Source organism: Artibeus jamaicensis, unplaced genomic scaffold (assembly GCF_021234435.1).
Source record: "Artibeus jamaicensis isolate MK-2021 breed Jamaican fruit bat unplaced genomic scaffold, CSHL_Jam_final contig_548, whole genome shotgun sequence".
Lineage (NCBI taxonomy): Eukaryota > Metazoa > Chordata > Mammalia > Chiroptera > Phyllostomidae > Artibeus > Artibeus jamaicensis.
Window position 1 is genome coordinate 14,808,917 of NW_026521883.1, and position 26,410 is coordinate 14,835,326.

Genomic DNA, 26,410 nt, shown 5'->3' on the forward strand with positions numbered 1-26,410 from the left:
AACATACAGAAACCTAAGGAGACACTAGCAAGTACAATGTCTAGAAGAGAGTAGGCACTCGGTAAAAACTGCTGACGGAGAAAAGAAAGAAGGGAGGAAGGGAAGGGAGGGTGTTCATAGGAAAAGACCATGGAAACCCCATATCTTCAGAGACCTATCCTCATGAGTTCAGCTGTGTTTAGACTAGACTTTGTGGAACAAAAAAGTCCCTCCTGATTGCCAGGGACTCCTTGTCTTTATTTCTGCACTTCTTTGCATGATTTCTGAGAACCTTTTGGCCGAAGTATATATGCTTATGAATATCAGGATTATGCTACCCGAGGAATACTACTCTTCCCCTACAGTATGATTCCTTTTCCATTGTGTAGGGATACTAACAACATGCAGGAATTAACTAAGAGCATAATACATTTCTATAACTAGCAGGATTCTGATGGTCTGTGGATATATGCCACGGGCTATATATGCTTTTTAGCTGGTATTACTTTAATGCTTTTTCTAACAGCATTTTTATGATGATTTAAAAAAAGCTATTTAGCACTGAATAGTAAAAAATATTGAATACGTGAACTTTCATGGGAAACATACACCTCCCTTCATCTTTGGTTCCCTTCTCAATTCATCTTTTCTCAACATGAGATGTATAAGGCTTATTTTTCTCAGTTTCTTCTATTTTAACAGAACTATATTACTTAAAAAATAAGTATTTGTTTCCTAACAGTTCTTCAACATTCATTTTTCTTGTCTTTTAGAAGTATCCTCTTCCTCTTTCTTCTATAGTATTTTTCACTCCCTTTAATCACTGCTCTTTCTAAATGTGGTTAATTTATAACATGTTAATTTTTTCTTTTTCCTTATGTCTTTCTTTCTATGACTGTTTGACAGGCTTTATGAATGTTTGATCTATATACTCTGAGTCTAGATTTTTATGATTTCTGGGTTCTGCTTGCTTGAAGCCACCCTGCTCACTCTGAGGTCAGTGCTGTGGTAGAGGCTAGTGACCAGGACACAGGGGCTCCACCACTGAGCCTGCTGGTAAGGGTCTGGGACTTTGGGAGAAAGAAGAGAAGTTAGACTTTGAATATCTTCCTTCTCTGTCACACTCCTTAAAGCAGGCTATCAGATAATCTTCAGAGAGGGGTTAAAATTAAGGAAGCCAGGCTGATCAGGCCAGCTGAATCATTTTTATTAGGGATAGAGTTTCTTTCTCCTAACTTATCCATTCCCTACCCCAGGTCATACTCCTTCATTATTTCTTGTTTCCCTGAAGTGTTCTAACATGTCAGCCCACACCAATATTTTCCTTCTCTCAAAAGTGCTCCTGCAATGCTTATCTCTACCATTCATCTTGGCACTAAATCATAGAGTGTCTTGCATTATTTAACTTTCCTGAAAGTAATCTTGTCTTTGAAACGTGATTATCAGCTTCAGGATAGGATTTTCAGTGGTAGCTACAAACAACTCTGTTTAGAATAGGCCTTTAATAAACATTTTGCAAATTTTTCTGTGAAATCAAATTTCTGCTCAGCTATTCCTTCCTCTCTTAGTTCCAATTCACTTTTTTTGTTCTATTAACCTGTTTCACAAAGGAGGATGTGGGAAAGAATTTTTCAGGTCCCTGACTTTTATGTATTGGTTGCATTGCAACTAAGTCATAATTCCTCCTTAGTTTCTTTTTTACATTATTGTTCTTCAATTTGCATGATTTAGAAGGTTAATAGTTACTGACTGCCAAAAGTGACCAAAATTATATTTTCTAGTCTAAAGGATCCCTCTGTCACATGCACTAGATCTTGGAAGAATTAGTATATGTGTATAAATATATGCATTTAAATTTTACCTTCTAGTGATTTGTTACTAGCATATTGCTCTTGTATTCTGGGACTTTATTAAATTTATACTTCTAATAATTTTTTTATATTTCTTAGCAATTTCTGCACAATCATGTCGTCTGTAAATAAAGACCATATTATTTATTTTATTTTCAACCTTTTGGGCTTTTATTTCTTTTTCTTGCTTTATTATGTAGCAGAATATAAAATATTATGACAGCATTAAGTAGAAATAGTGGGAGCATCTATCCTTGCACACATTATTTTTAATGTATTGATTGATTAAAAGAATAGTGATCTAAAAATGAATCAGGGAGCTGAAAGAAGATGCCAAAGCTAGGTTTTCTCTAGAAACAAATGCCCATACCAGTTCTCAGAATGGTAAAGTAAACCACCATTCAAGAATACACATTTTTCACAAGTCCACATAGAGCATTCGGCAATATTCTGTACCACAAAATAGACTTTAACAAATTCAGAAGAGTACAACTTATGGAAAAAAGTACTCTCAGACCATAATGGAATTAGACTAGAGATTGATAACAGAAAGATACCTGGAAAAACTCCAAATATTTGGAGATTAACACTACATTTTTAACTTACACATGGATCAAAAAAATAAGTCAGGAGAAATTTAACATATTTTACTAAATGAAAGTTCAACTTATCAATTTTGAGGATATAGTGAAAGCAGTATTTAGAGGGACAATTATAGCATTGTATTCATATATTATAAGTAGTCTAAGTTCTACCTTGCAAAACAAAAATGAAGAAAAATTGAAACCTAAAGCAAGCAGAAAAAAATTATTAAAACTTGTAGCAGAAATCAATGAAATTGAAAATAGGAAAGCAAAAAAGAAAGTAAGTGAAACCATAGGCTGGTTCTTTGAAAAGATAGATAAAATGGGTAAACATTTAGACTGGTTAGCAAAGAGAAAAAGAGAGAAGACACAAATTACAATATCAGAATTTAAAAAGAGGCCATCACTACTGCTCTGATAAATAGTTAAAGGATAATAAAAAGATATTAAGAACAATTCAGTGCCCACAAACTTGATAACTAATGGGGTAATTTCTTAAATGACACATTCTACCAAGATTCTACTACAAGGAGAAATAGATAACTGAAATAGCCCTATATTAAAGAAATTAAATTTGTAGCTAAAAAAATGTTCTTACAAAGAAAAAATCCAGGCCCAGATGCTTTATTAGTGAAGTCTATCAACTATTTAAGGGGAAAAAATGCCACCTCTGCACAAACTCTTCCAAAAAATTGAATAAGAGAGAATACTTATCAGCTTATTCTTTGATACCAGCATTACCATTATACCAAAACAAAGGCATTACTAAAAAAGTCTTTAAAATTGCAACACCTATCAAAGTGGCACCATTCCTGAGATATTCACCACCTGTTGCCTCCCTGTCTACAGTTCTTTTGAAAAGAAGTCTCTTGATCCAGAACTTGACCCTTCAATGTACTCAAAATGTACTACATGATTTCCTTTTTCCTGTTTCCAGATGTTTGGATTCCAGGGCAGCCATTTAATTTAAAGCCGTTGACTGACTGGAAAAGATGTTTAGGAACCAAATGAGATGCCCTTCTTAGGAAGTTAACCTAAGAGACCTGAAGGAAAAGATTAGTTGTTGGTGGGATCTGAGAGTGGAGACCCATATTGACTAAGCCAAGATAAGCGTATCTGTTTTACAAATTGAATCAGTAATTCATAGAAATCTTCCAAAAGAGGAAAGCACCAAGTCCAGCTGGTTTCACTGGTGATGTCCATCAGACATACCAATTCTCTACAATCTCTTCCAGAAAAAAAGAACAGAAGCAATATTTCCTAAATCATTCTATGAAGCCAGCATTACTCTAATACCAAAACTAAGAAGGGAAAACTACAGAACATTGCTTGTTATGAACATAAATGCAAAAATACTATAAAATATTAGCAAATAAAATCCAACAATGTATAAAAAGTATTATATACCAAATCAAGTGGAATTTATTTCAGTTATACAATACTGGTTCATATTCAAAAATCAGTTATGATAATCTGTCACATCAACAAGCTAATGAAGAAAAACTACATAATATCTATACATACAGAAAAAACATTTCACAAAATCCAATACCCATTCACATTTAAAAAATCTTAGCAAAGTAGAAATAGTGGGGAACTTTTTCTACATCTATATAAAACCTATAGCTAACATTGTACTTAATGATGATAAATTAGATACTTTCATTTGAGAACAAGGCAAGATGTTTTCTCTTGCCATGCCTCTTTAACATTGTACTGGAAGTCTTAGCTAATGCAATAAGAAAAGGAATTGAAAGGCACACAGACTGGGAAGGAAGAAATAAAACTGCCTTTGTTCACAGATGACATGATAATCTAGGCAGAAAATCCCTAAGAATTTACCAACCCCCTTCAAGAAAAACAACACTCTCTCTCCCCCCAAAATCTCTTGGAACTAATAATGATTATAGTAAGGTTGTATATACAAGGTTAATATTCAAAAGTCATTTGTTTTCTTATATACCAGCAATGAATAATTGGAATCTGAAATAAAGAACAATATTATTTACATTGCTACAAAAAGAAAAATACTTGGGTATAAATCTCTAGTATATAACAAAACGTGCATGTGATCTTCATGAGGAAAACTATGAAACTGATGAAATAAGTCAAAAGAGAGCTTACATTTAATAGATAAGAAGACTCAATATTGTTAAGATCTAGTTATTTTCAAATTGATATATAGATACAATACAATCTCAATCAAGATTCTGATAAGTTGTTTTGTGGATATAAACGATCCAATTCTGAGATTTATATGGAGAGGTAAAAGACCCTAAAGAATCAACACAATGTTGAGAACAACAAAGTTATAGGATTGGTGGTACTCAGCTTCAAAATCTGTGAAGTCACAGCAATCAATACATTGTGTTATTGGCAAAAGAATAAACAAATAAGTCAGTAGAAGGGAGATCCCAGAAATAAAGTCATACAAATATAGCCAATGATCTTTGACAAAGGAGTAAAGGCAATAATGGGAAAAAGATGGTCTTTTTAACAAATAATGCCAGAACAACTAGATACCTACATGCAAAAAAAATGAATCTAGACACTGACTTTACATGTTCCACAAAAATTAACTCAAAATGGACCATAGACCTAAATGTAAAATGCAGAACTATAAAACTCTTAAAAGATAACAGGAGAAAATATAGATGACCTTGGATTTGGCAGTGAATTTTTAGATAGAACACCAAAAACATACTTCATGAAAGGAAAAATTTATATATTGGACTTTTAAAAAAGCTTTTTGATCTGTAAAAACACTGAAAGAGAATTAAAAGACAAGCCACAAACTGGGGAAAATATTTGCAAAACACATATCTGATGAAGCACCTGTATCCAAAATATATAAAGAATTTTAAAAAATTCAACACTAAAAAACCAAACAACTCACCTTAAAAAAATGGGCAAAAAATCTAAGACACCTCACCAGAGAAGATATTCAGACAGTAAATAAGTATCTAAGAAGATTCTCAACATCATATGTCACTAGGAAATTCCTAACTAAAATGAGATGCCACTATGCACCTATTAGAATGGCTAAAATCCAAAAAATTCACAATACCAAATACTGATGAGAATGGGAAGCAACAAGAGCTCTTACTCATTGCTGGTGGGAATGCAGAGTGGGTACGCTCACTTTGGAAGACAGTGTGGCATTTTCTTACAGAGCTAAGGATGGTCCTACTGTGTGATATAGCAATCACTTTCCTAGGCATTTACCTAAATGAGTTGAAAATTTATATTCATTAAAAACATGCACATCACTGTTAATAGCCACTTTAGTCATAATTTCCCCAAACTGGAAGCAGCCAAAATGTCCTTTAGAAAGTGAATGAATAAACCAACTGTAGTATATCCATACAGTGGAATAGCATTCAGAATTCAAAAAATGAGCTAGCAAGCCATGAAGAAACATGGAGGAAGCTTACATAAAAATTGCTAAGTGAAAGGAGCTAGTTTTAAAAAGTTTACCTACTATATGATTCTGACTATATGACATTCTGAAAAAGGAAAAATGATGGAGACATTAAAAAGATACGTTTTTGACAGAGGTTTAGGGAAGGAGGTTGGAGAACTGGGTGAAAATAGGAAGGGATTAAAAAAAAAACTCATAGCCACAGACAACAGTATGGTGATTACCAGAGGGAAAGGGAGTGGGGGGATGAGAGGAGGTAGAAGAGGGTAAACGGGGGTAAATGGTGATGGAAAGAGACTTGACTTTGGGTGGTGAACACACAGCACAATATACAGATGATATATTATAGAATTGCACACTTGAAACCTATATATTTTATTAACCAATGTCACCCAGTACATTTAATAAAAATTTTGAAAAAGAAAAAACCCACTGATTTAGCTATTCACCAGAAAAGATAATATTCTCAACATATTATTTAGGATTACAGTTTTTAGCCTACAAAGATATATTTCTTTTAAATGGTTCTGAATAAGAGCCAGATTGCCAAGGTGCTGCATCAGAATTCCATTAAAAGTCATTTCACAAGCGATTGCTTATTAGAGATTGACTCCTACATGCAAAATTAGCATTGGAACCCAAACCAAAAAAATAAAGTCATGCAAACATGTAATACCTGTAGTGATCCTTCCATGAGGATTATTCAAAAACCATATCCATATTGACAAGGGTGCTTACTGAAGTAAACAGGGGCTTTTAATTTTGAGGAAAAACTATTGTATGAAAAAAGCCTTGAAAGCATACTATACATCTTTACATATGATTGAATGATGTAACATCTGAAGACAGAACATATTATTTATTGTTTCATCTCTGATTCCATCAAGACATTCAAAGTTTATCAGAACTAACAAAACTGATGGAGCTGGAATTTCTTCTTCTCTTTTTTAAGTATATTTTATTGACTATGCTATTACAGTTGTCCCATTTTTTTCTCCCCTTTATCCCCCTCTGTCCTGCACCCCCTTCCCTCCACCATTCCCCCTCGCCTTAGTTCGTGTCCATGGATTGTACATGTAAATTCTTTGGCTTCTCCGTTTCCTATGCTATTCTTAACCTCCCCCGGTCAGTTTTGTACCTACTGTTTATGGTTCTTATTCCTGTGCCTTTATTGTCATTTTACTATTCATAGTTTTGATTGTCTTTTTCTTAGGTAAGTCCCTTTAACATTTCATATAATAAGGGCTTGGTGATGCTGGACTCCTTTAACTTAACTTTATCTGGGAAGCACTTTATCTGTCCTTCCATTCTAAATGATAGCTTTGCTGGGTAGAGCAATCTTGGTTGTAGGTCCTTGCCTTTCATGACTTTGAAAACTTCTTTCCAGCCCCTTCTGCCTATAAGGTTTCTCTTGATAAATCAGCTAATGGTCTTATGGGAACTCCTTTGTAGGTAACTCTATCATTTTCTCTTGCTGTATTTAAGATTCTTTCCTTATTTTTTTAATTTGGGGTAATATAATTATGATGTGCCTTGGTGTGTTTCTCCTTGTGTCCTGTTTCTTTGGGATTCTCTGAACTTTTTGGACTTGCAAGTCTATTTCCTTCATCAGGATGGGAAGTTTCCTTCATTATTTGTGCAAATAAGTTTTCAGTTTCTTGCTCTTCTTCTCCTTTCAGCACCCCTATGATTTAGATGTTGAAATGTTTAAAATTATCCTGGAGGTTCCTAAGTCTCTCCTTACTCTTTTGAATTCTTGTTTTTTCATTTTGTTCTTGTTGAATGTTTATTTCTAACTTCGGTTTTACATTTTTGATTTGAGTCCCAATCTCCTTCACTGGTGGTTCCCTGTATATTTTTCTTTATTTTACTTGGCATAGCCTTCATTTTTTCCTCTATTTTGTGTCCACACTCAGTCATTTCTGTGAGCATCCTGATTACTGGTGTTTTAAACTCTGCATCTGATAGGTTGGCTATCTCCTCGTTGCTTAGTTCTTTTTCTGGGATTCTGATCTGTTTTTTCATTTGGGCCATGTTTCTTTGTCTCTGGACACCTGTTATGTTGTAAAGGGAAGAGCCTTAGTTATTCACCAAGGTGGGGCAACCCACCTAACTGTATTTTAGTGCTGTCTATAGGTCAGAGAGGTAACAATGCCACTTGCTTTACTCTTGCCCCACTTTCAGTCACCTCCCTTGCTTCCCACAAGCAAATTAGTCCCTTCTGGTGCCAATTCCTGGGTGGGTTGGTTTGTATATGTTCTAGAACCCTGTGTGTCCCTCCAGCAGACTCTCCTATGAGGCTGGGAGATTCTCCTGCTTGTTCAACCCCTATAGGTTTTTACAGCCAGAGGTTTTAAAGCTTTATTTCCCCTTGCTGGAACCCTCGGTTGCATGGTCTGTTTTGCTCCCTAATTGTTCCTCCAGGTTTATCCATCTCAAATGTTGGACCACCAGGTCTGCCAGCTTCCACCTTGCCATGCATCCTTTCTGTCCCAGCTGCCCACCTCTGCTTTTCCTACCAGTCTGGATGAATGTTTCTCCTTTAACTCCTTGATTGTTGAACTTCCATACAGTTCAATTTTCTGGCAATTTTGGTTGTTTCTTGTTTTTAAATTTGTTGTTGTTCTTTTGTTTGTGTGAGGAGGCTAAGTGTATTTACCTATACCTCCATCTTGGCCAAAAGTCCCCTGGAGTGTTTTCTTTATATATAAACATTATACAGTCTACTAACCTAGAAATTCAAAGTTTTCTTTAAACATTACACGTATCTTGAAACCACATTATAAGAAAAAAATATCTTCGTATGCAAATGTATTTCATGAAAAATATGCCAACATTTTGTAAATTGAAAATTACATTGTATATCTGTATTTAGTAGAGGAATGAATAGTTTCTTTCATTAAGAATTGGACAAAAAATAAGCAGTGCTCAATCATAACAAACTATACAAGGAAACCTGCAAAAGAAAAAAAGGCAAGTTATCAACAAAGATGATGATCAAGGACTTACAGCAGACTTCTTAAAAACACTATCACAGGATAGAAAATATTGGAATAATGTCCTCAACATAGTGTGAGAAAGTAATTGTCTTCTGGGAAGTATCTTTTTGGGAATGAGGGTGCAAAAAATACATGTTCAGACTTGAATCCTGATCCCCAATAAATCTTTCCTAAATGAAATTTTAAAGAATTATGAGAAAAGAAGAAAAACTTCTTAAAAAATTTTCTGTATAAATAACTTTATAACAAATTTCTGGAGAAAGAAATTAGATCTAGTGCTCTAAGTACCTGGTAATTGTTTGTGAGGGATGGTAAGACATATATTCACTTTAGACTTCAAGTTGTTAAATATGCATGATAAAATGTAATGGACAACCAGTGAAAGAATAGAAATATAGTGTACAACTTCCAAACCAACATGAGGGGAAAATTGAATTGTAAAATGAACAATGGCAAACATTAACTTGAAAGAAGAGGCAAGAAAAAAAACAGGAGTAAAATAAAGCAAGACAGATAGAAAGCATCAAGTCCAAATATCATAATAAATATAATCATAATAAATAGAAATGTATTAAACTTGCCAGTTAAAGGACAGAAGTTTTCATATTGAATAAAATAAAATCTAGTCATACATTATTTAAAGAGACATATAAAAATGAAGATGTAATTAAGAGTAAAAGGATGGGAAAAGCTATATTAGGAAAATACTACAGAAAAACTTAGCTAAGATTTTTAATAATTAGGTTTTTATTAATATTAAACAAAATAGGTTTTAAGAAACAAACCTTAATCAGTAATGAAGAGGGTCACTTCATATCGATAAATGGTTCTGTTTTACCAGAGAATCTTAATAGGTACAAACTTATATTCACTTGAAATTTATAAAGACAAAAATAATGAAGCTAAGGGATATACTGACAAATCTAGAATGAGAGACTTCAACCCAGCTTTCTCAATTATCGGTAAAACAAAAAATGTTAATAAAGATCAAGATGATCTGAACAATGCATTTCACAAGATTGATATAGTACATTGAGAAACACCTACCTAATAATTAGTTCATAAAGACAAGAAAAAGAAAACCTATAACTAAGCATAAAGAAATTAAAAATTCAGGATAGTGGATGCCGCTAGTGGGAAAGTGGGTCAAGCAGGATCAAGCAGGAGGATAGGATCAGGAAGAAATACACAAGGAGCTTCAGTGATGTTTATGATATTCTAGTGCTTGAATAGTGTGTTCATTATGTGTTTTAATATGATGAATGATAACTCACATTTACATTACATATATTATTTTGTACAAGAAAACTCAACTGCCCAAATATATTCTTCATTCTTTAGAGTGTTTCAGATTTTATTTTGGTGTGGGAGGTACTATGTTACCAATTACATTAGGAAAGGTGTTAGAGAATGATTCACAGCCTCTTCCACCAGACATTCCATTCCAGTTAACATTAACTAAATGCCCACCACATGCATTATGTCTTTCTATACCAACAGCAACCTATAAAATTTCAATGGGCAGTTCTTCACAACCATAGGAAAAAGTTAGGTTTATAAGCAAATTCATCCATTCCTCTTAGAAATGTAGAGCAGACCAAGGACTTTATTTTATGGATCACTTGCTCTTTTGCTTGTGATTAGTGCACCACAGAATTATATAATGTTGTGTGTTGATATTTGCATATTTTACAAATGAAGAAACTGAACAAGCTGAAATAACTTAGCTAGAGTCAGACAAGTTTACTTTCAGAGAGTTCAAAAGTAGAAAAGGCTACTCCTTCCTGATACTTATTCTGAAATTCAGTTAATGCAAAGCAGAATTTTCTAGTTTCTCATCCAGTTATTAACAAGTATTTGAATTGGAATAATTTGTAAATTTAAAAAGAATAATTTTGGCAGCATTGGGCCATATTTTAAAGCAGAGCTTGAATTATTTTATTTGCCATAAACTCACAGTTAATGACAAACTTTTATGAAAAGAAAGGTGTAACATCTTCATTCTTCATTTAACTAATTTCTTTTCATCATTTGAGGTATGAAAGGTAGGCACCAGGACAACTCTAAACCTTTTACTTTTTTCCACTTTTTATTTTGAAATAATTTCACATTTAATTTTAAAAGTCAAAAATAGTGCAAAGAATTCCTATGTGCCATTCACCCAATCTAATACAATGACCTTATTTAAATTCCACTAATTGTCCCAATAATGTACTTTATTTCTGGCTCGGGAGCCAATCCACAGTTACATGATTCATTTATTTTTATGTATCATCAGTGTCCTTTACTTTGGAACAGTTTTTTTTTTTTTTAGGCTTTCTTTGTCTTTCATGACATTGGCACTTTAAAAAAGTGAAAAATTAAGGCCATTTATTTTGTACCATGTGCCTGAATTTTTATTTACCTGATAATTTCTTCATGATTAAATTCAGGTTATGCCTTTTGAGGAAGAATATCACAGAAAGTTCTGTGTTCTTAGGAGATCATATAAGGAGCACATGATATCAATTGGTCCCATCACTGGTGACACTAACTTTGATCATCTGATTAAGGTGCTGTCTGCCAATTTTCTTCAATGTACAGTAACTATTTTTCCCCTTGTAATTAATAAGTATCTTGAGGGGAGATGGTTTTGAAACTACATAAACACCCAAATTTTCATTATACTTTGGCCCACTGAGTTTACCATCTGTTGATGATTTTTGCCTCAAGCAGTTGTAATTGTTGTGTTTGACAAATAGTGATGCTCTAATTCCATTATTCCTTCCCTGCTGTTAGTTGGAATTCTACTGTGAGGAAGAGCTTTTCCTTATTTATTTAGTTATTCATTAAAATTTTTACATCAGTATGGAGTATTGGATGCATTTTTCATTCTGTGAATAATAATTCGTTAATATTATTACTTGTTTCATTGTTTAAATGATTCCATTACTGGCTTTTTAAAATTTTTTATTATTTTTTTCCATTACTGGCTTTTGGGAGCCCCCTCATGTTGGCTCCTGTGTCCTCTTGATATGTCCCATCAGTTTTTGAACATGGACCACACGTTCTGGCACCACTATAGCCCAGGATCATTTTGTGCTTCCCTGCTACAGCCCTGAAATGAACTATTTCTCCAAGGAGCCTTGGTCAGAGAAGATCACTTTAGACAGCATTCAGAACGTTTGAAATGGCCCAGAGAAGCTGAACACCTTCCAGTATTGTAGAAGCATCTGCTATCTTGTGTGCCAACAATGTTGTCAGTACAAGCTTTTTAGTTGTCATACTATATGACTGGGTCTACAAAAATAGTAACATGGTAAAAATATAAAATATTTTAATCTTTATCCTACCAGGAAAAAGAGTCATCACATTTGCCACTTGGGACCATGGGCTCTTTATATTTAAAAAATTATAAATTACTTTATGAAAAATTTATGGAAGTAAATAAACATACAGCAAAAACAACAAAACAGGAATTGAAACAGAGCAAACCACATCTTCTCACGTACTTTTCTGGTTTTAGAGATATATGTACCTGCAATAGGCAACGCCCTCAAGTATGCCCGTGTGTTCATCAGTTTTCTTGTGTGAAACAGGAAATGCTAATCTCATAAATGCCAATTCTAGATTTTAAACACATTTCCGATAGATTGTAACGTACTATTCCTTGTTTTCTTGCCTGTGCATTGTCACAGTGTGACAGTATTGAAAAGTTTGAAGGCTCATAATTTCATAGAAAAGAGGATGGCCATCTTTTTGTTTTTTTGTAATTATGAGTTTTGTAACCATAAATTAGACTGATCAGTCCAGTGAACTTTTTTATTTTTACATATCTGCCCTTCCAATCACCTTCGCGTATAAACCTACCTTCAGCAATTGTCCATTTATGAATCATAGCAAGTAAATTTTTATCCACACATCTCATGAAAGATAAAATTGTTGTCACATATGCTTTTTTCAAAACAAGATGTTCCAGATTCTTGTTACAAAATAATTCATGATTAAATCCTTCCAGATGAATGACCGATTAGAATATCATATTTCTTTTTTGTGTTTACAAATATATTATTTGCTCTTTGATTTTTAATTTAGAAAATTTATTTATTTATCCTAAAGACTCAGTCCAAGATTTTGCTCATTCGGTTAATCTAGTGTTTCTGGCTGTCTGCTTTCATCTTCTGACTCATCCAACAATTGTGAAATGTCTTTGATAATTTTCTTCTTTTTCTCATTATGGATGGAAATGAAAGTTTTTTAATTCTTAACTGTGTTTAGTGAAAGCTAAAAAGAATATGACTAAAACTTGTCTTCAGACTTTTTTAAATGTCCTTTTGAAAGATGATGCATTACTTTGGACAATACAGTAACAAAATCAGAGGTGATGAAATAGTGGTGATGTGTTTATTTATTCTTGTCTATTAATTTTTTGCTTATTATTTTAGGATTTTTTAGTATAGTTGGAAATAATTGATGATTAAATAGTTTCTAGGATAATGAAATAGTGAAATATTTCAAGAGCTAGGAAAAGATCATTAAGATTCCATAATATACCTTAAACTTATAAAATGATCAATGATCCTAAATGATAATAGTAGGAAATGAATTTTATTCTATTAAAAATAAGTAATTTTTTTCTTTAATCTTTGGAAGACCTCTAAGAAACAATGTCATGAAATATCAGTCCTTATAAAATAGTTAGAACTGCTCAACAAAGAAGCTTAAAACTAAAATTGGATTGTGATGATATTCCAAAGATTAAGAAGTAATTAAGTAGTGGGTAAAAGAAATAAGGAATATTGACAAGATCCCTTGTTCCGTAAACCTGGTAATATTCTAGATGTGAATCTAGATATGATGAGCTGTGAACTTTTGGGAAATGTGTTAAATGGAGTGGAGAGAACTAGACCAGGAGTGCAAGGACTGGAGCTCTAATTTAGGTTTAGACATTAACTAACTAGTTGTGTTTCCTCGAGCTGAGCAATCCTAAAAACCCTGGTAGAGTGGAAAGGGCAATAGACTTGAATCAGAGCCACTGTAAGAACCTGCTTCTTAGGAGTCTTAACTTCTTGGCCTCTCAGTTTTCTCACTTTTTGTGGAGGTGATAAAAGCCTGCCGTGAGGGCTGCTGTATTAACTGAACAACTAGAGACTGTGGGACCCTGCCTGGAAGGTTAGGACTCCAGTCCTCTCTCCACTCCTGTGGCCAGAGGTAGCTAAGTATTTACTGAATAAATGAATGTATTATGTTAAGTATGTTTATAAATTACATGTTAAATTATAAAATGAATAAAATTAAAAGCTCATTATGTTTGTGCTTATTAATACATTTGTATTAAATGGTATACAGATTTCAGGTCTTTTTTCTCTTTAGCTTAAAAAACCTTCAGGAAAAGAAAACTTCTTCAATCAAACTCATTGTTATATCAAGTCCAGGAAAGAAGGAAAGCTTTGAAATAATCTGGAACTTAATATTTAAAATTGTAGCTGTATGCCCATTCAGCTTCATCTGTGATTATTAAAATGGCAGGCGATAACAAATCAGCCTGTGGTTGTATATAATTCTGAGTTGGCTCACTGACTGACTGACTCATAAGTTCAGAAATTTTTTATTTTCATGCCATAAGTTTATAAAATATCTCTGTGTATTCTTTGAGCTTGTGTAGTCTAAAATTATTAGTTTGAGTTTTTTAATTTCAATATGAATGTTAAAATTTCTGTCTCTATTTTCCCTTCTCTTTTAACTCGTGTTGTACGAATCTTCTGAGAAACTGACCTAATTTCCTAAATCATTAGTCTCTATGTCATTTTATTAAAATCTTCATTTCTTATGTAAGGCAATCAAGGCTCTTAAGAAAGCCTAGGGAGAACAATTTGAAAGCTGTAGACCTTTTCCCTTTGCTAAGCCATATAGCCTACCCAGCAAAGAGAATGGACTCTAACTGGGATTTAACTTGTAACTTGTTTGATTCTCTAGTTTGGTCAGAGCCATTGCTCAGGTCAGGGTCTGACTGTAAGTTCAGTAAATGCTCATTCCAGCAGCCTTCACGTTCCCCTTGTGAAGACACTTAGGCCTCTGACAGAGAACTAGGATCTAAGGTCTGACCACTGCTGGTTTAATCCATGATGTACCCCTTACAGGTATCAGCTGGAGTTTAGACGATCAGTAAGTATTTCTCGGCCTCAGTGTATGTTTTGTATGTTTATTGAGGATCTGTTCTTTCCTTCTTATTTGGCTCTCTCACTGGCTGGCAGGTTCACTATATTTAATCTTTGGATGACATTGAGGTAAAAAATATTATAGAGGAAATTCCTGAATTAGGGGTGAGGCTTGGCTACATACTGTTTAAGGGTCTCTTAGAACGCTTCAAATTCTGTACTTTAATTATATATCAACAAGCATGTAGAATAAGTATGACTACCATGATACTTCCAAACAATTAGCCTTTGACAGGCGTCCTATCACCTGTCTCATGGATCCTGTTCTCTGTCTGCTCCTTTAGATTTTTATTAACAACGAGTGGCAGAACTCCGAGAGCGGAAGAATGTTCCCTGTCTACAATCCAGCCACAGGAGAACAGGTGTGTGAAGTCCAAGAAGCAGACAAGGTATGTCCTTCTTAGAAAAAAAATCCCCTATGAAATTGCTTTCCGGACTGTACCACTTTTTTCACGAGAGCAGATGGTTCTTCCTCTGTCTGGAGTGCTGTCTCCCTTCAGTTGTGCCTCTTTCTCTCTAACAGGCAGACATAGACAAAGCAGTGCAGGCAGCCCGCCTGGCCTTCTCTCTGGGTTCAGTGTGGAGAAGGATGGACGCTTCAGAAAGAGGACGTCTGTTGGATAAGCTTGCAGACTTGGTGGAACGAGACAGGGCAGTTCTTGCAGTAAGTAGCCTAAAAAAACGTTGTCTTTACCCCAAATTTACTTTCCCACTGAAATTTAGATTACTCCATCTTTCTGAAAATGTGATGTGAAGCAGACCTGGGGAACAAGGGAAGGAGTACATAATATACATGAAAAAATGAGAGACATTTGGCTTTTGCGGTCAGGTAGGGGAAGTGGAGGACCAGCTGAGTGTCTCTTCTTACTGAATTTTGAAGAACAAAACCTTATCTTCCCATGACTGGTAAGGACTTTCCTGCCTTCTTCCCACCTTAAACAAACAAAATAAAACAAAACAATGAAGCAGCAGGGATTCCTCATGCTCTCTGCAGAAAACCAACACCAAACGATTCACTTTAGAATCAGATAGGACCTTTTTACCTCCGTGGAACTACCCCCTCCTGACTGAGAAGAAACCTTCAGAAGCAGAGGGCATGATACACACTTCTGGCGCATTTCCACTCCCCTTGTTCTGTCATTTTCAGCAACTCTCCTGCACCAAAACAATTCTTTTTTCACATAAGGAACTTTCCTTCTCGAAATGTTTTTTTTTGTTGTCTCTGCTGTTTTTAAAGTAAAAGTCGTTTTGTTAGAGAATACAGACTTTTTGAAAGCTGGAACCATCAGGGAATGTCTGTTCTGTACGTGAGGGGTCTTCTACAGATGACCCACAGTTGGTCAATTAACATTTGGGACATCTGTGTTCAGTTGGGGCATTCAAACCATGGATTCTGCATTCCCCCCCACCCCGTGTGCCTGGAAAAGCAGGTCACTGCAGGGCTTGCTTTGGGAGAGGGAGCCATCAGTTCCCTTCCTCAGTGTCACTGCTGCAATGGCTCTTCCCTCCTAACCCTCACCCCAGGGGTCTGTCCCGAATATGGGAACCGAAATGAATCCTTTATGGAGATGGTTTGGAACTCTAGGTATATGTAACATTTATTTGTCTATGAAAACATATTCTAATCCGGTACTTCAAGGAAGTATTATACATACTGTGAAAAAGGTGTTTCATGGTGAAATGGCCCCTTCTGGGAAATTAACACGACACCGAGCATATTAAAGACTCTGAAAAGCCCTACCCAATGTTTTTCACACTTACTCAAGTAAGCCTCAACATTATATTTTTTTGACTAACCTATCAATATCATGCAAAACTGAATTCTTTGGAATACCCTGGGGAATGCTAGTCTATATGCTTGTCTCTTCACTGGATTATGATTTCTTTGAGGTTGAAAATTGTATTTTACTTTTAAAAAAGTTCTCACACAGTGTCTGACACATAAATGATCATGGGAGGTACATTGATGGCCTGTAAGGGTCAGTTTGGTTGAGTTAAATATCTACAATGTTTACAACACCAGATTAACAAAATGTACTAGATGATGATATAGTAATAGTTCACTTTTATAATTATATTTTCATGTCATAAAATTCAAATGCCACTCTTTTTCTAACATGTGTCTCAATGTGATGGCACTCAAATGGCATTCTTACTTTTAAATGTACTTTAAACATGACCAAGTCGTGACAGGAGAGAGTTTTAATAAGAAGTAGTCTCTGGAATGTAGGGGAGCTCCTGGCTAGGAAACTGAAGCGTATAATACCATATTCAAGGGAGCACAGTTGAAAATAAACCTATGCTGGCAACTCTCAGGGGGATTTGGCTGGTGTCAGTAGCTCACAGGGACTGTTTAGGTGGCCCGGATTTGGGTCACCACACCACTTTAGTATTCCACTCTGCTGTGTAGATGATCCTATGCTAGACATGGAGAATGTAATGTCTGTCTCATGAACACATAAATGTTCTGAAAAGTGCTGGGAAATAATTTGATTCCCTTTGATAAAGGTGAGCCAATATACAGTGATAAATATTGTAGCATGGCATTTTAGAATGAGCTTCAAATTGTACAAATAGTAAGTGGGTAAATTGTACTGTAGATTACAGTATTTTCATGTCATGAATGGAGAATATTTTAACTTTAGCTTTGTCAGCACTGAGTTTTCCCACTCTACTGTGTTCTAAAACGTCCTTGTAGAGAAGGACATGAGATTACAAACAGTTTTTATTTCATTAGCTCAACTTGTAACACCTTTAATATTTCTCAAGTCAAAATACTCTTCTCATTTCAATGTGTTCATTTGCAATGCTTTTTTGTTACCAATTTAGCCACTTTCGGAACATGTGATTAAAATAACATTGATAATCTGAAACTGCTTAATGCCTCTATTTTTATTCAATGAACCAGATACTTCATTCTTAATAGATAATGGTTGTTAACATAAATATTTACAAAAAGCCAGCCCTCAAGTTATTAAACTCTGAGCTTCCCTAGAGGAGATCTTGTTTATTTGGTGGCAATAAATAAACCCACTGTGAACCATGGATGTTCCATTTCTCAGCAGGGGTCTTGGCAGCTGTTGAAAACATTTTATATTCTCGTCAGTTGCATAAAAGTCCATATCCCTGTTCTTCTTTATGGATTCAGATTCTGGTGTAGACCGAGAAAGACCCCAGAAGCTCTGATCATTAATATAAACTGGTTTGACAAACAGTGTTTCTTTCTCATCATTTGAAGAAATCTTGTGTTTATGTATTTGGATAGTGACTGCTGGAAACACACAGGCACAAGTACATGCACATATGTATTCACCTGGTTTTGGCTGGAAACTAAGGGAAGCTGGCAGCACAAAAATCTTTGTATTTGAGAAATCAGGATTGACCAAGTACAAGTCACTGTTCATATTCAGCTCTATTCTTTTGCCTTTTATCATCTTCTCTAGAAATTATCAAGCACTGAAAAGGTCTCTCAATTTCTTTTCTTACAGACCATGGAATCCCTCAATGGTGGCAAACCATTCCTGCAAGCTTTTTATGTGGATTTGCAGGGGGTCATCAAAACCCTTCGCTATTATGCAGGCTGGGCTGATAAAATTCATGGGATGACCATTCCTGTAGGTATGTAAAATCTGAATATGTTGAAAAAAGAAACATGAGCCTCCACCAGAAACACACTTTCACCACCAAACACAAACAGGAGTCGCAGAGAACACGGATATGAGTACACTTAAGCAGTCTGAACCGGACAAAGAGCCAAACAAATTGCATCACTCTGATGATGTCCCTGTTTTTTTATGTAGACAGTTCACATATCAGTGCAGGGTCAGGCCACGTACATTGATAGATACATCAGTCAGCCCAAGGGGTAGGTATGTGTCTGTCAGCTGCTGAGTGCTTAGCACTATGCTGGATGGGGTTCTGCTGGTGTGGCGAGGCCTTGGGCCTGGGAAGTCAAGGGAAATTTTGAGAAGATTAAAATTTAGTTCTTTCCCTCCTGAAACATAAGATCTACTTGTTTGGAGGGAAATATGTTAACAGTTGTTTTCTCTTGGTGGTGAGATTATGGATGATGTATTTCTTTTGAAAAAATATTTTTCTGTATTGACCATGAATTACTTTTACAATCTATAACAACAACCACCACCCTGACACGTGTTTGTAAGTTGCATGGCTTGTATTCCTTTAGAGCCGAGGGAAAATATGTAACCTAAGTTAGTTGGTGGAAAGTTCCTGATATGAGTGTGAATATTGGGGATAGCTAATACCATTGTTGAATACTTGTGCAGTACCCCAAAGGGAAGGCACTACTGTAAATGCCCCCAGTGACAGAGGAGGCCTAGATGAGTTAAATAGTCTTTCTAAATAACCCGGCAAATAAGTTGTAGAGCCAACATTTTAATGCTAAAGCCTGGTGACTCTCTTCACTAGAAGGTCCATTTTACATAATGGGAGGAGGAGATACCATAACAGAAAAGAGACTGACTAAGCGAGCTCTGTGGCTATTAGGAGTGGTGAGTAGATATGAGGAAAGAGAAAATGTTTACTGAGTGGCTCTTGGATGCTGCTGAGTAACATGCCAGGTACTCAACCTGGGTTCTCCTGAAAACAGCCTGCTTCCCCTGTGCATACTAGGAAGAGTGCAAAGTAATGCTGGCAACTTGAGAGACTGAAGGGGATGGCTGTATGAAAGGGGGACGGTTGGCTGATAGTGCAGATGGCTTAGAGCAGTTCTCAACTTTATTGTGTATATGTACCATCTGGGATCTTCTTCAAGTACAGTTTCTTTTTTTCAAAATAAAAAATTTATTTTTTTAAATGATTTTATTGTTTAAGTATAGTTCTCTGCATGTACCCCCCCCCCACTCCTCTCCCACTCCAGCCATCTCCACCCCACCTCCACTTGGTTTTGATTGACTAGGCCTGGGGTGGGGCCTGAGATTCTGATTTTCTAACCAGCTGCCAGGTGATGGATACCTAGGCTGCAGGTCTTCTCCCTGAGTAGCAAGGGGAGAGTCGAGATCAGCACCAAGCAGGTGACTGCTGTGTTGCTTCATTCAGGCATGGAGCAAGAAGAGAAGATGTCACAGTGGGAGTAGAGAACAGAGACGAGGCTTCAAAGAACTATTTTAAAACTGTCTCCATGAGTGATGGCGACGTGTGGCATGTTAGTCTTTAGAAAATGAGCTTTGATTGTAGGCACTCTTCCCACTATCTAGAGGTTTCACTTGTTCAGCAGACTAAAAGAAGGATGGAGAAGAATGCTCTCCTTCTTAGGGAGGGTCAGGATCTTAGTTCAGTCCTGGCTCTAGGAATATTACAGAACCACTGTTCTCCAGCAGCACTTGCAGGATTTGGGAACGGTCTAGGGGGGCAGAGTCACTGTGTGGTTTGCACAAACCTGTTGGAGGACCTAGGATTTAAAGCCTTTGTCACGGACAGCACACATGTCAGCCCTTCTGGGTTGGCCTCCCCTACTTCAGTGCATAAAAGGTGAATTAACAAGATCAAAGGCCCTTTTTGCTCTCACCCCAATTGCTATTTTACTATTAAAATAGCAAATATGTATTTCAAGCATTTAAATATCTACCGAAATGTTTAACAAATATCTCAGGACTAAGGTGGAACAGAAGGCTCTATGCATAAATCTCCAGTTGGCCTAACAATGCCTTGGTTTTCATTTGCTTCCTTAGGGGAGAAGACCCTGATTAAATAAAAGATTATTGAAGGCTCTGATAGTGGCTGATGCTTTACTGTAACTTTCTCTGGCAATAGAAGTGGCTACTCCATTGCTTCACTGTTTTCCTCTGTTGCCCTTTGGAGATCCTGAGGATGTTGATCTTGGAGTTAGAAATACAGGGCTTAGAAACAGCTTTTACAGTAGCCATTTCTAAGCCACCTTGATTCAAAAACTGGTGTTCAGCCTGTGAAGGAAAAAAAGTGAAGAATTTTTAAAAATGCAAAGTAATTTTTGTCACCCCAGCTTTTCTTAAAGTGTATTTAAGAGGGATACCAGGAAAAGACTCTATTTAGGGTTATATATACATATATATATATATATATATATATATATATATATATATATATATATATATAGGCTGGGCTCCTAGGAGGCTGGGGATTTGGGATGTAAGAGCTATCTCTATGACCTCAAGCAAATGAAAGAAAATGTGAACCTGGCTGCTTTCCTCTCTGTTCCAGTTTTAGATATACTTGGGCTTGCCCGTGGGCTCCTCAGAATTCAGCCCCTGACCTCTTTGGCTAGTTTAGAGTTTAGTGAATGTAGTTGGACAAACCAGGGGGATTATAGGAGAAGATCAGGAAAAAGAGGGGTCATTATCATTCAGTTGTTTATTCTTAATAATCCATTTGTGTTTGTCATTTTTAACTTCATAATTTAACATGAGCTTGGTTCTGTATCTGCATTCTGTTTATTTTCCAATGAAACCTGGAATATAAGAAAGCTGTTAGCCTTTAACCATGAAGTCTTTATTGTGTTATGTGCATTGTCCTATGAAACACCTTAATTTTTTGTTTGGAATTATAACACAAAGGAATAATGTACTTTTTATTTGCATAACACTTTAGAGTGTAAAATGTTTTTTCATATACAGGATCTTTGTGATTGCGTGTGTCTTCCTGTGAGATAGGTTGGACTTTAAAAGATATTATACCCATTTTACAGGTAAGAAAGTGAGACAGCAAGGGTTTATTTAGTGTCTTGTACAAGGTCACATGGCTAGTCAGGCCTGGCATTCAAGCCCAGGCCTCTTCCTGCCTCGCCACTGTAGACTCTCTTCTTCTGGAGGCCATTTCAGCAGGGCAGGGAGAAGAAGGGGCCAGTCACCCTGGTGAAGTCTTTAACTCTCTGCAGATTTTTATATTTATATATAGTTGATTCTTATTATTCATGGTAGTTCCATAAAGTTGGTGCAGACACAGAATTAGTGAATACTAAACCATTGTTCCTAGGGGAAATACAAAAATGAAAAGCACAGTTCCATTTGGTCACTGATAAAAAATAAAGCTGCAAGCTTCTTTCAAATTTAAAATATAAGGCTGTTTTGATACACTGAATCATACTCTGTGGTTCATCCAGCTTAGCACCTCTGACACTGAAAGATAAGAACCAAAAAGAGCGGGAAGAATGGTGCTGTTGTCTGTTTCACTCCTTCCCATTTAGAGAGGCAGGCAAGCTACCATGTAATGGGAAGGGTCTTCCTTCACCTTCTCTGCCAGGTGTCAGCTTCAGCCTCTAGTCATTCACTTATGTCTTTGAACATGTTAATCCATTCAACAGATTTTTTTTGAGCACCTGCTATGTTTCAGGTCCTTTGTTAAGCATTGGGGCTAAAAGGTGAGTAAGTAAAATGCTTATAGATTAGTAAGAAAAGTCAGTAGTAGACAAACAATTGCAGTGTAGTGTGGCTTATTCAGATATGGAAGCATGAAGTTCAATGGGACTTCACAGAAGAGGCAATCCCAACCGGTATTAAGCCTTCCTGGGGAAGGAGGTGAGATGTACAAGTTGATAACTGAAGAATAGGTAAGTGAAGATGGAGACTGGGCCATCACAGGTGGTGACAGTACCTATCTGTGCAGAGAATGGAGGGAGCAGAGTATAGTGTGGTGGTGGATCTGAAAGTATAGCCAGATATATGTGGAAGACAGCAAGGCTCTGGGGCTGGGTAAACTATGCAACAAGTTTTATTCCACAGCAGCGGGGAGCCATGAATTATTTTAAATACCATAGATGAACACCTTGATCGAAATTGCATTTTAGAAAGAGCACTTTGACTACATGATGGATAATCAGTTCGAGAGAGCAAGTAACCGCTTTCCCCACTCCTCCTGAAGGGTGGCCTCCCTCTCGAATATTTGGGAAGAGGAGAAAAGGGTTATGGCGTGACCACTTTTGAGCCAACCACTGGACAACTGTTTCTCCTCCTGACTGGAGGGCTTTTCCCTTTCCTCTCATCACACCCCACTTCAGCCCCACAGTTGGACGTCATCACAGCATCGGGCAGTATCAGTCTGATTCACGGGGGCCTTGATGTTGTTCCGCTTACAGCACTGCCCATTATTTCCTGCCATGGTCCTCAGTGGAGCCCTTGTTTCTGACTGTACACCCTACGCTCTGACCCTTCTTTATGGCATCTCCTAATTATGATGATAAATAATAACCATTGCTGTGATTTATTGAACACTTTATTTGCACTCATCGTATTATCCCTAAACTCATAGCAGCCCAGCAGGCAAAGTATTATTTCCCCCATTTTGATTATTTTCAACCTGTATCAGAGTTCTCAGCCCCTCTCATGTCCACAAACTCCTAATGATGGAGAAAGTATCAAAGCTTGTTTGCAATTAATGGAGGGAGAAATAGACGTTAATTGATTTGCATGTGCTTTTCCTCTGTAACTACTGTTGATTTGATTGATTTTGTGATATGTAAGCAGAGAAAATACAGTTCGTGCTTTAAGCTGAATTCCAACATAAAAATGGCTTTATGATACACTAGCTTATACAAAAGGTAAAAAACTGCCTTGGTCATATGTAATTATTTATCCGCTTCCATCCCTTTTCAGTTTTACCTGCTAAACTAAAAAATAGGTTAAAAATGTTCAGACATTGACTCAGATCCTGAGGTTTCACCTTCAACAACCAGATGTAGTTTAGTATTGTCAACGAAGAGTGCATATGGTGAGATCTTACTGTTCACTGAGAGTGAGGAGCGGTTTGCTCTGCCCACCTAAGAAGAACCCAGCCTGGTTAGTGGGACCTGAATTGACAGGAAGTCAATGAAGTCTGTTTTATATGTAACCTTTTTGAGAGGTTCAAGGCTGAAAAAGGCCTCAGGGATTCCTAAGGGCAATCCCCTCATTTTTCATACAAAGAAACTAAAGTCCAGAAAAGTAGTGTAGGAGGTTTGACCTCCCGGAAAACAGAATTATCTTCTAGAGGGCAGGCCCCTGGTAGTACAAGCTTCCACTGCTAGGTGAGTGTTCTAGGAATACATATGTATCAGTGTCCTGGCAGAGAGAGGCTGCGTTGTTGTGAGTTTTTTTCAAAGACTCTTAATGCATTTGCCCATTTCTTGATGGGTGATTTACAGCACACCTGCCCACACCGCAGCTGAGTGTTCAGCAGTTTTTGACCCAAAACAGCATGATCCCAGTGCTCCACCCTCCCTATTTCCCTGGTCTCATCCGGAGCTACTTTTTTTATTTGTTTCCCTGGATGAAAGAAGTTTTCAAAGGGAAACATTTTGCCAATGTGGAAGAAGTAAAACAAAAACCAGCAAAAACTCTAAAAGGCATCAAAATCGACAAGTTCAAAAACTGTTTTAAGCAGTGGGAAAAACATCTCAGTAGGTGTATTGCATCAAATATAGAGTACTTTGAAGGTGACTGAAGTTTAAACATGTAAGAATCAATATACAGTGTTTTTATAAATAAATTCCATTTTACCACTCCTCCATAATGTAAAGTCTATGTTTGTGTAGGTGTTTATAGTTTCTCATTATAACTGTACAATATTCAGCAAGGCCTGTTCAGGGTCACAATACATAGGAAGGGGGCGTAATGGAAAGTTCAGTGTAGCTGGTGTAACTGTTCAATCCTGGTATAATCAAAAGGGTTTCTAGCTCCCCAAAAGGTAATTATCTACATAGATTAGGGATTGGAAGATGGCCTTTCATTCAGTGAATTGTGTTACAGATTTTCATGCTATCAAATAAACTCATTTTTAGTGTGCCCAGGTATATAAAATAAGCTGCAGTTCTGGAAATACTCTTAATATTGTAACTGAGAGCTAGTCCTTCAGGTCCACTTTGGATAAATTTCTGCTCAGTTTCTGGCACGTTTGAGATTTTTCTGATTTCATTGATTGTGCATATTGCCCAATTATACTCGGTCTAGTTTTTTATAGAGTGTGCCAATGTTAGCTATGGTGAGAATAGAAATTCTGTCAAAAATCTTTTTCAGACAACTATAAAATCTGCTCTAAAAAGTAATGTAAATAATTAAATTGCTCTAGTTGACTAAATAATTTCTGTCTCATCTGTGTAATCTGACAAACCCCCATCAGAGAACATAGCACAGCAGCTCAACTGCATTTCACAGATAGAGCAGAAGCTCATTGTGTTCTAGGGAAAAAGGGTTTTCTTAATGTAATTCTAGACATGGCTCGGTCTACAGATATGCAGTAAAATTTGATCCATAAACCAACCAAATTCATGGTATGAAAAAGTATTTAGTTGTAAGAAATTTATATTCCTCATGCGGTGTAAACACTCAGGTATAAAAACACATCAGAGAAAGTGTTTCCGGGCGTGTCTTGAACTCCTGTAACAGCAGTAGCTGTTACTCTGTAATTTTTCACTTTCTTGAGTGAAATGAGTAGGAGGTAGAGAGATAAAAAGTCCTACACATATTACTTCATATTTCTGTTTTGGTATCTCATTTTTTCTTTAGTTTAGCCTTCTCCATCATAGTTATTTATGCTCTAACTTGTTGGCTCAGATCGTGGTATTGAGAACATTTTTTTGACGCCCTCATCGAATGCAGTCCTTTCACGCTGAGTGTGAGCTCTTTCTGCTTCGTATTTGGTAAGAAGACCTAAGACCATCATAGCCCCGAATAGAATGTCTGTGTTTGTGTACAGGGTTTTTTTTTCTACATCAAGCTGATGGGCTTAATAGCAAACACTCGAGAAATGAAGGGAACAACTTTTGAAGTCTCCTTGCCATATTTGGAGAGCATTGTTAACATAAAAGTTGGGAAAATGGGTTGTAATTTTTCTTCCATTGAGAAGAGTACTCATTATGTATCATCTTAAGTATAGAAGGGAGAGAGAAAAGTTAACACTGTTGCCACTTTGAGTCAACTCGTGCTCCCTGAGTCGAAGGAAGGAGGTGCTGCTCTGCAGTGTCCCCTTTCTAACAAGACACTGGCGTTTATGTGAATTCTCTGTGTCCACATGTCAGATCATCAAAGAGTCCTCTTCACCTTTCACAAAAGAGTTATCGTTTACCCCATTTGCACTCCTCATTGATCTAATAGTGATTCTGTGGTTTGTGATATCCACCTAAATCCAGCACCTAATTCAAAAGAGTCTTTAATATGTTTCTAATGACCCAAGTTCAAGTCCAGGAGTCACAACTTAACCAGTTACATGACTCTGAACTTAATATATCTGTGCCATATTTTCTTTGTATAAAATGTGACAACAGTCCCTCTTATTTTTTTCTCAGAGAATTGTTTTGAGCATTAACTATTAAGAATGATAAAATATTTTGTAAGGTTCTATAGAAATATATATATAGTTTTTATTTTGCTATTTAATTTTTAGTTTTATTGTATTATTTCCATTACCATTTAGC

General features: G+C 36.3%; 1 protein-coding gene across 2 annotated transcripts in view; it reads left to right on the forward strand.

The window, feature by feature from the left end:
* Nucleotides 1–26,410, forward strand: part of ALDH1A2 (aldehyde dehydrogenase 1 family member A2) — a 144,385-nt gene that overhangs the window by 71,502 nt on the left and 46,473 nt on the right. For both annotated transcript variants that reach the window (XM_037151072.2, XM_037151070.2), the window contains exons 2-4: nt 15,315–15,419; nt 15,554–15,694; nt 18,519–18,648. In XM_037151072.2, the coding sequence (XP_037006967.1) occupies nt 15,357–15,419; nt 15,554–15,694; nt 18,519–18,648 (334 nt within the window). In that variant the 5' untranslated portion in view covers nt 15,315–15,356. The remainder of the gene's footprint in view (nt 1–15,314; nt 15,420–15,553; nt 15,695–18,518; nt 18,649–26,410) is intronic.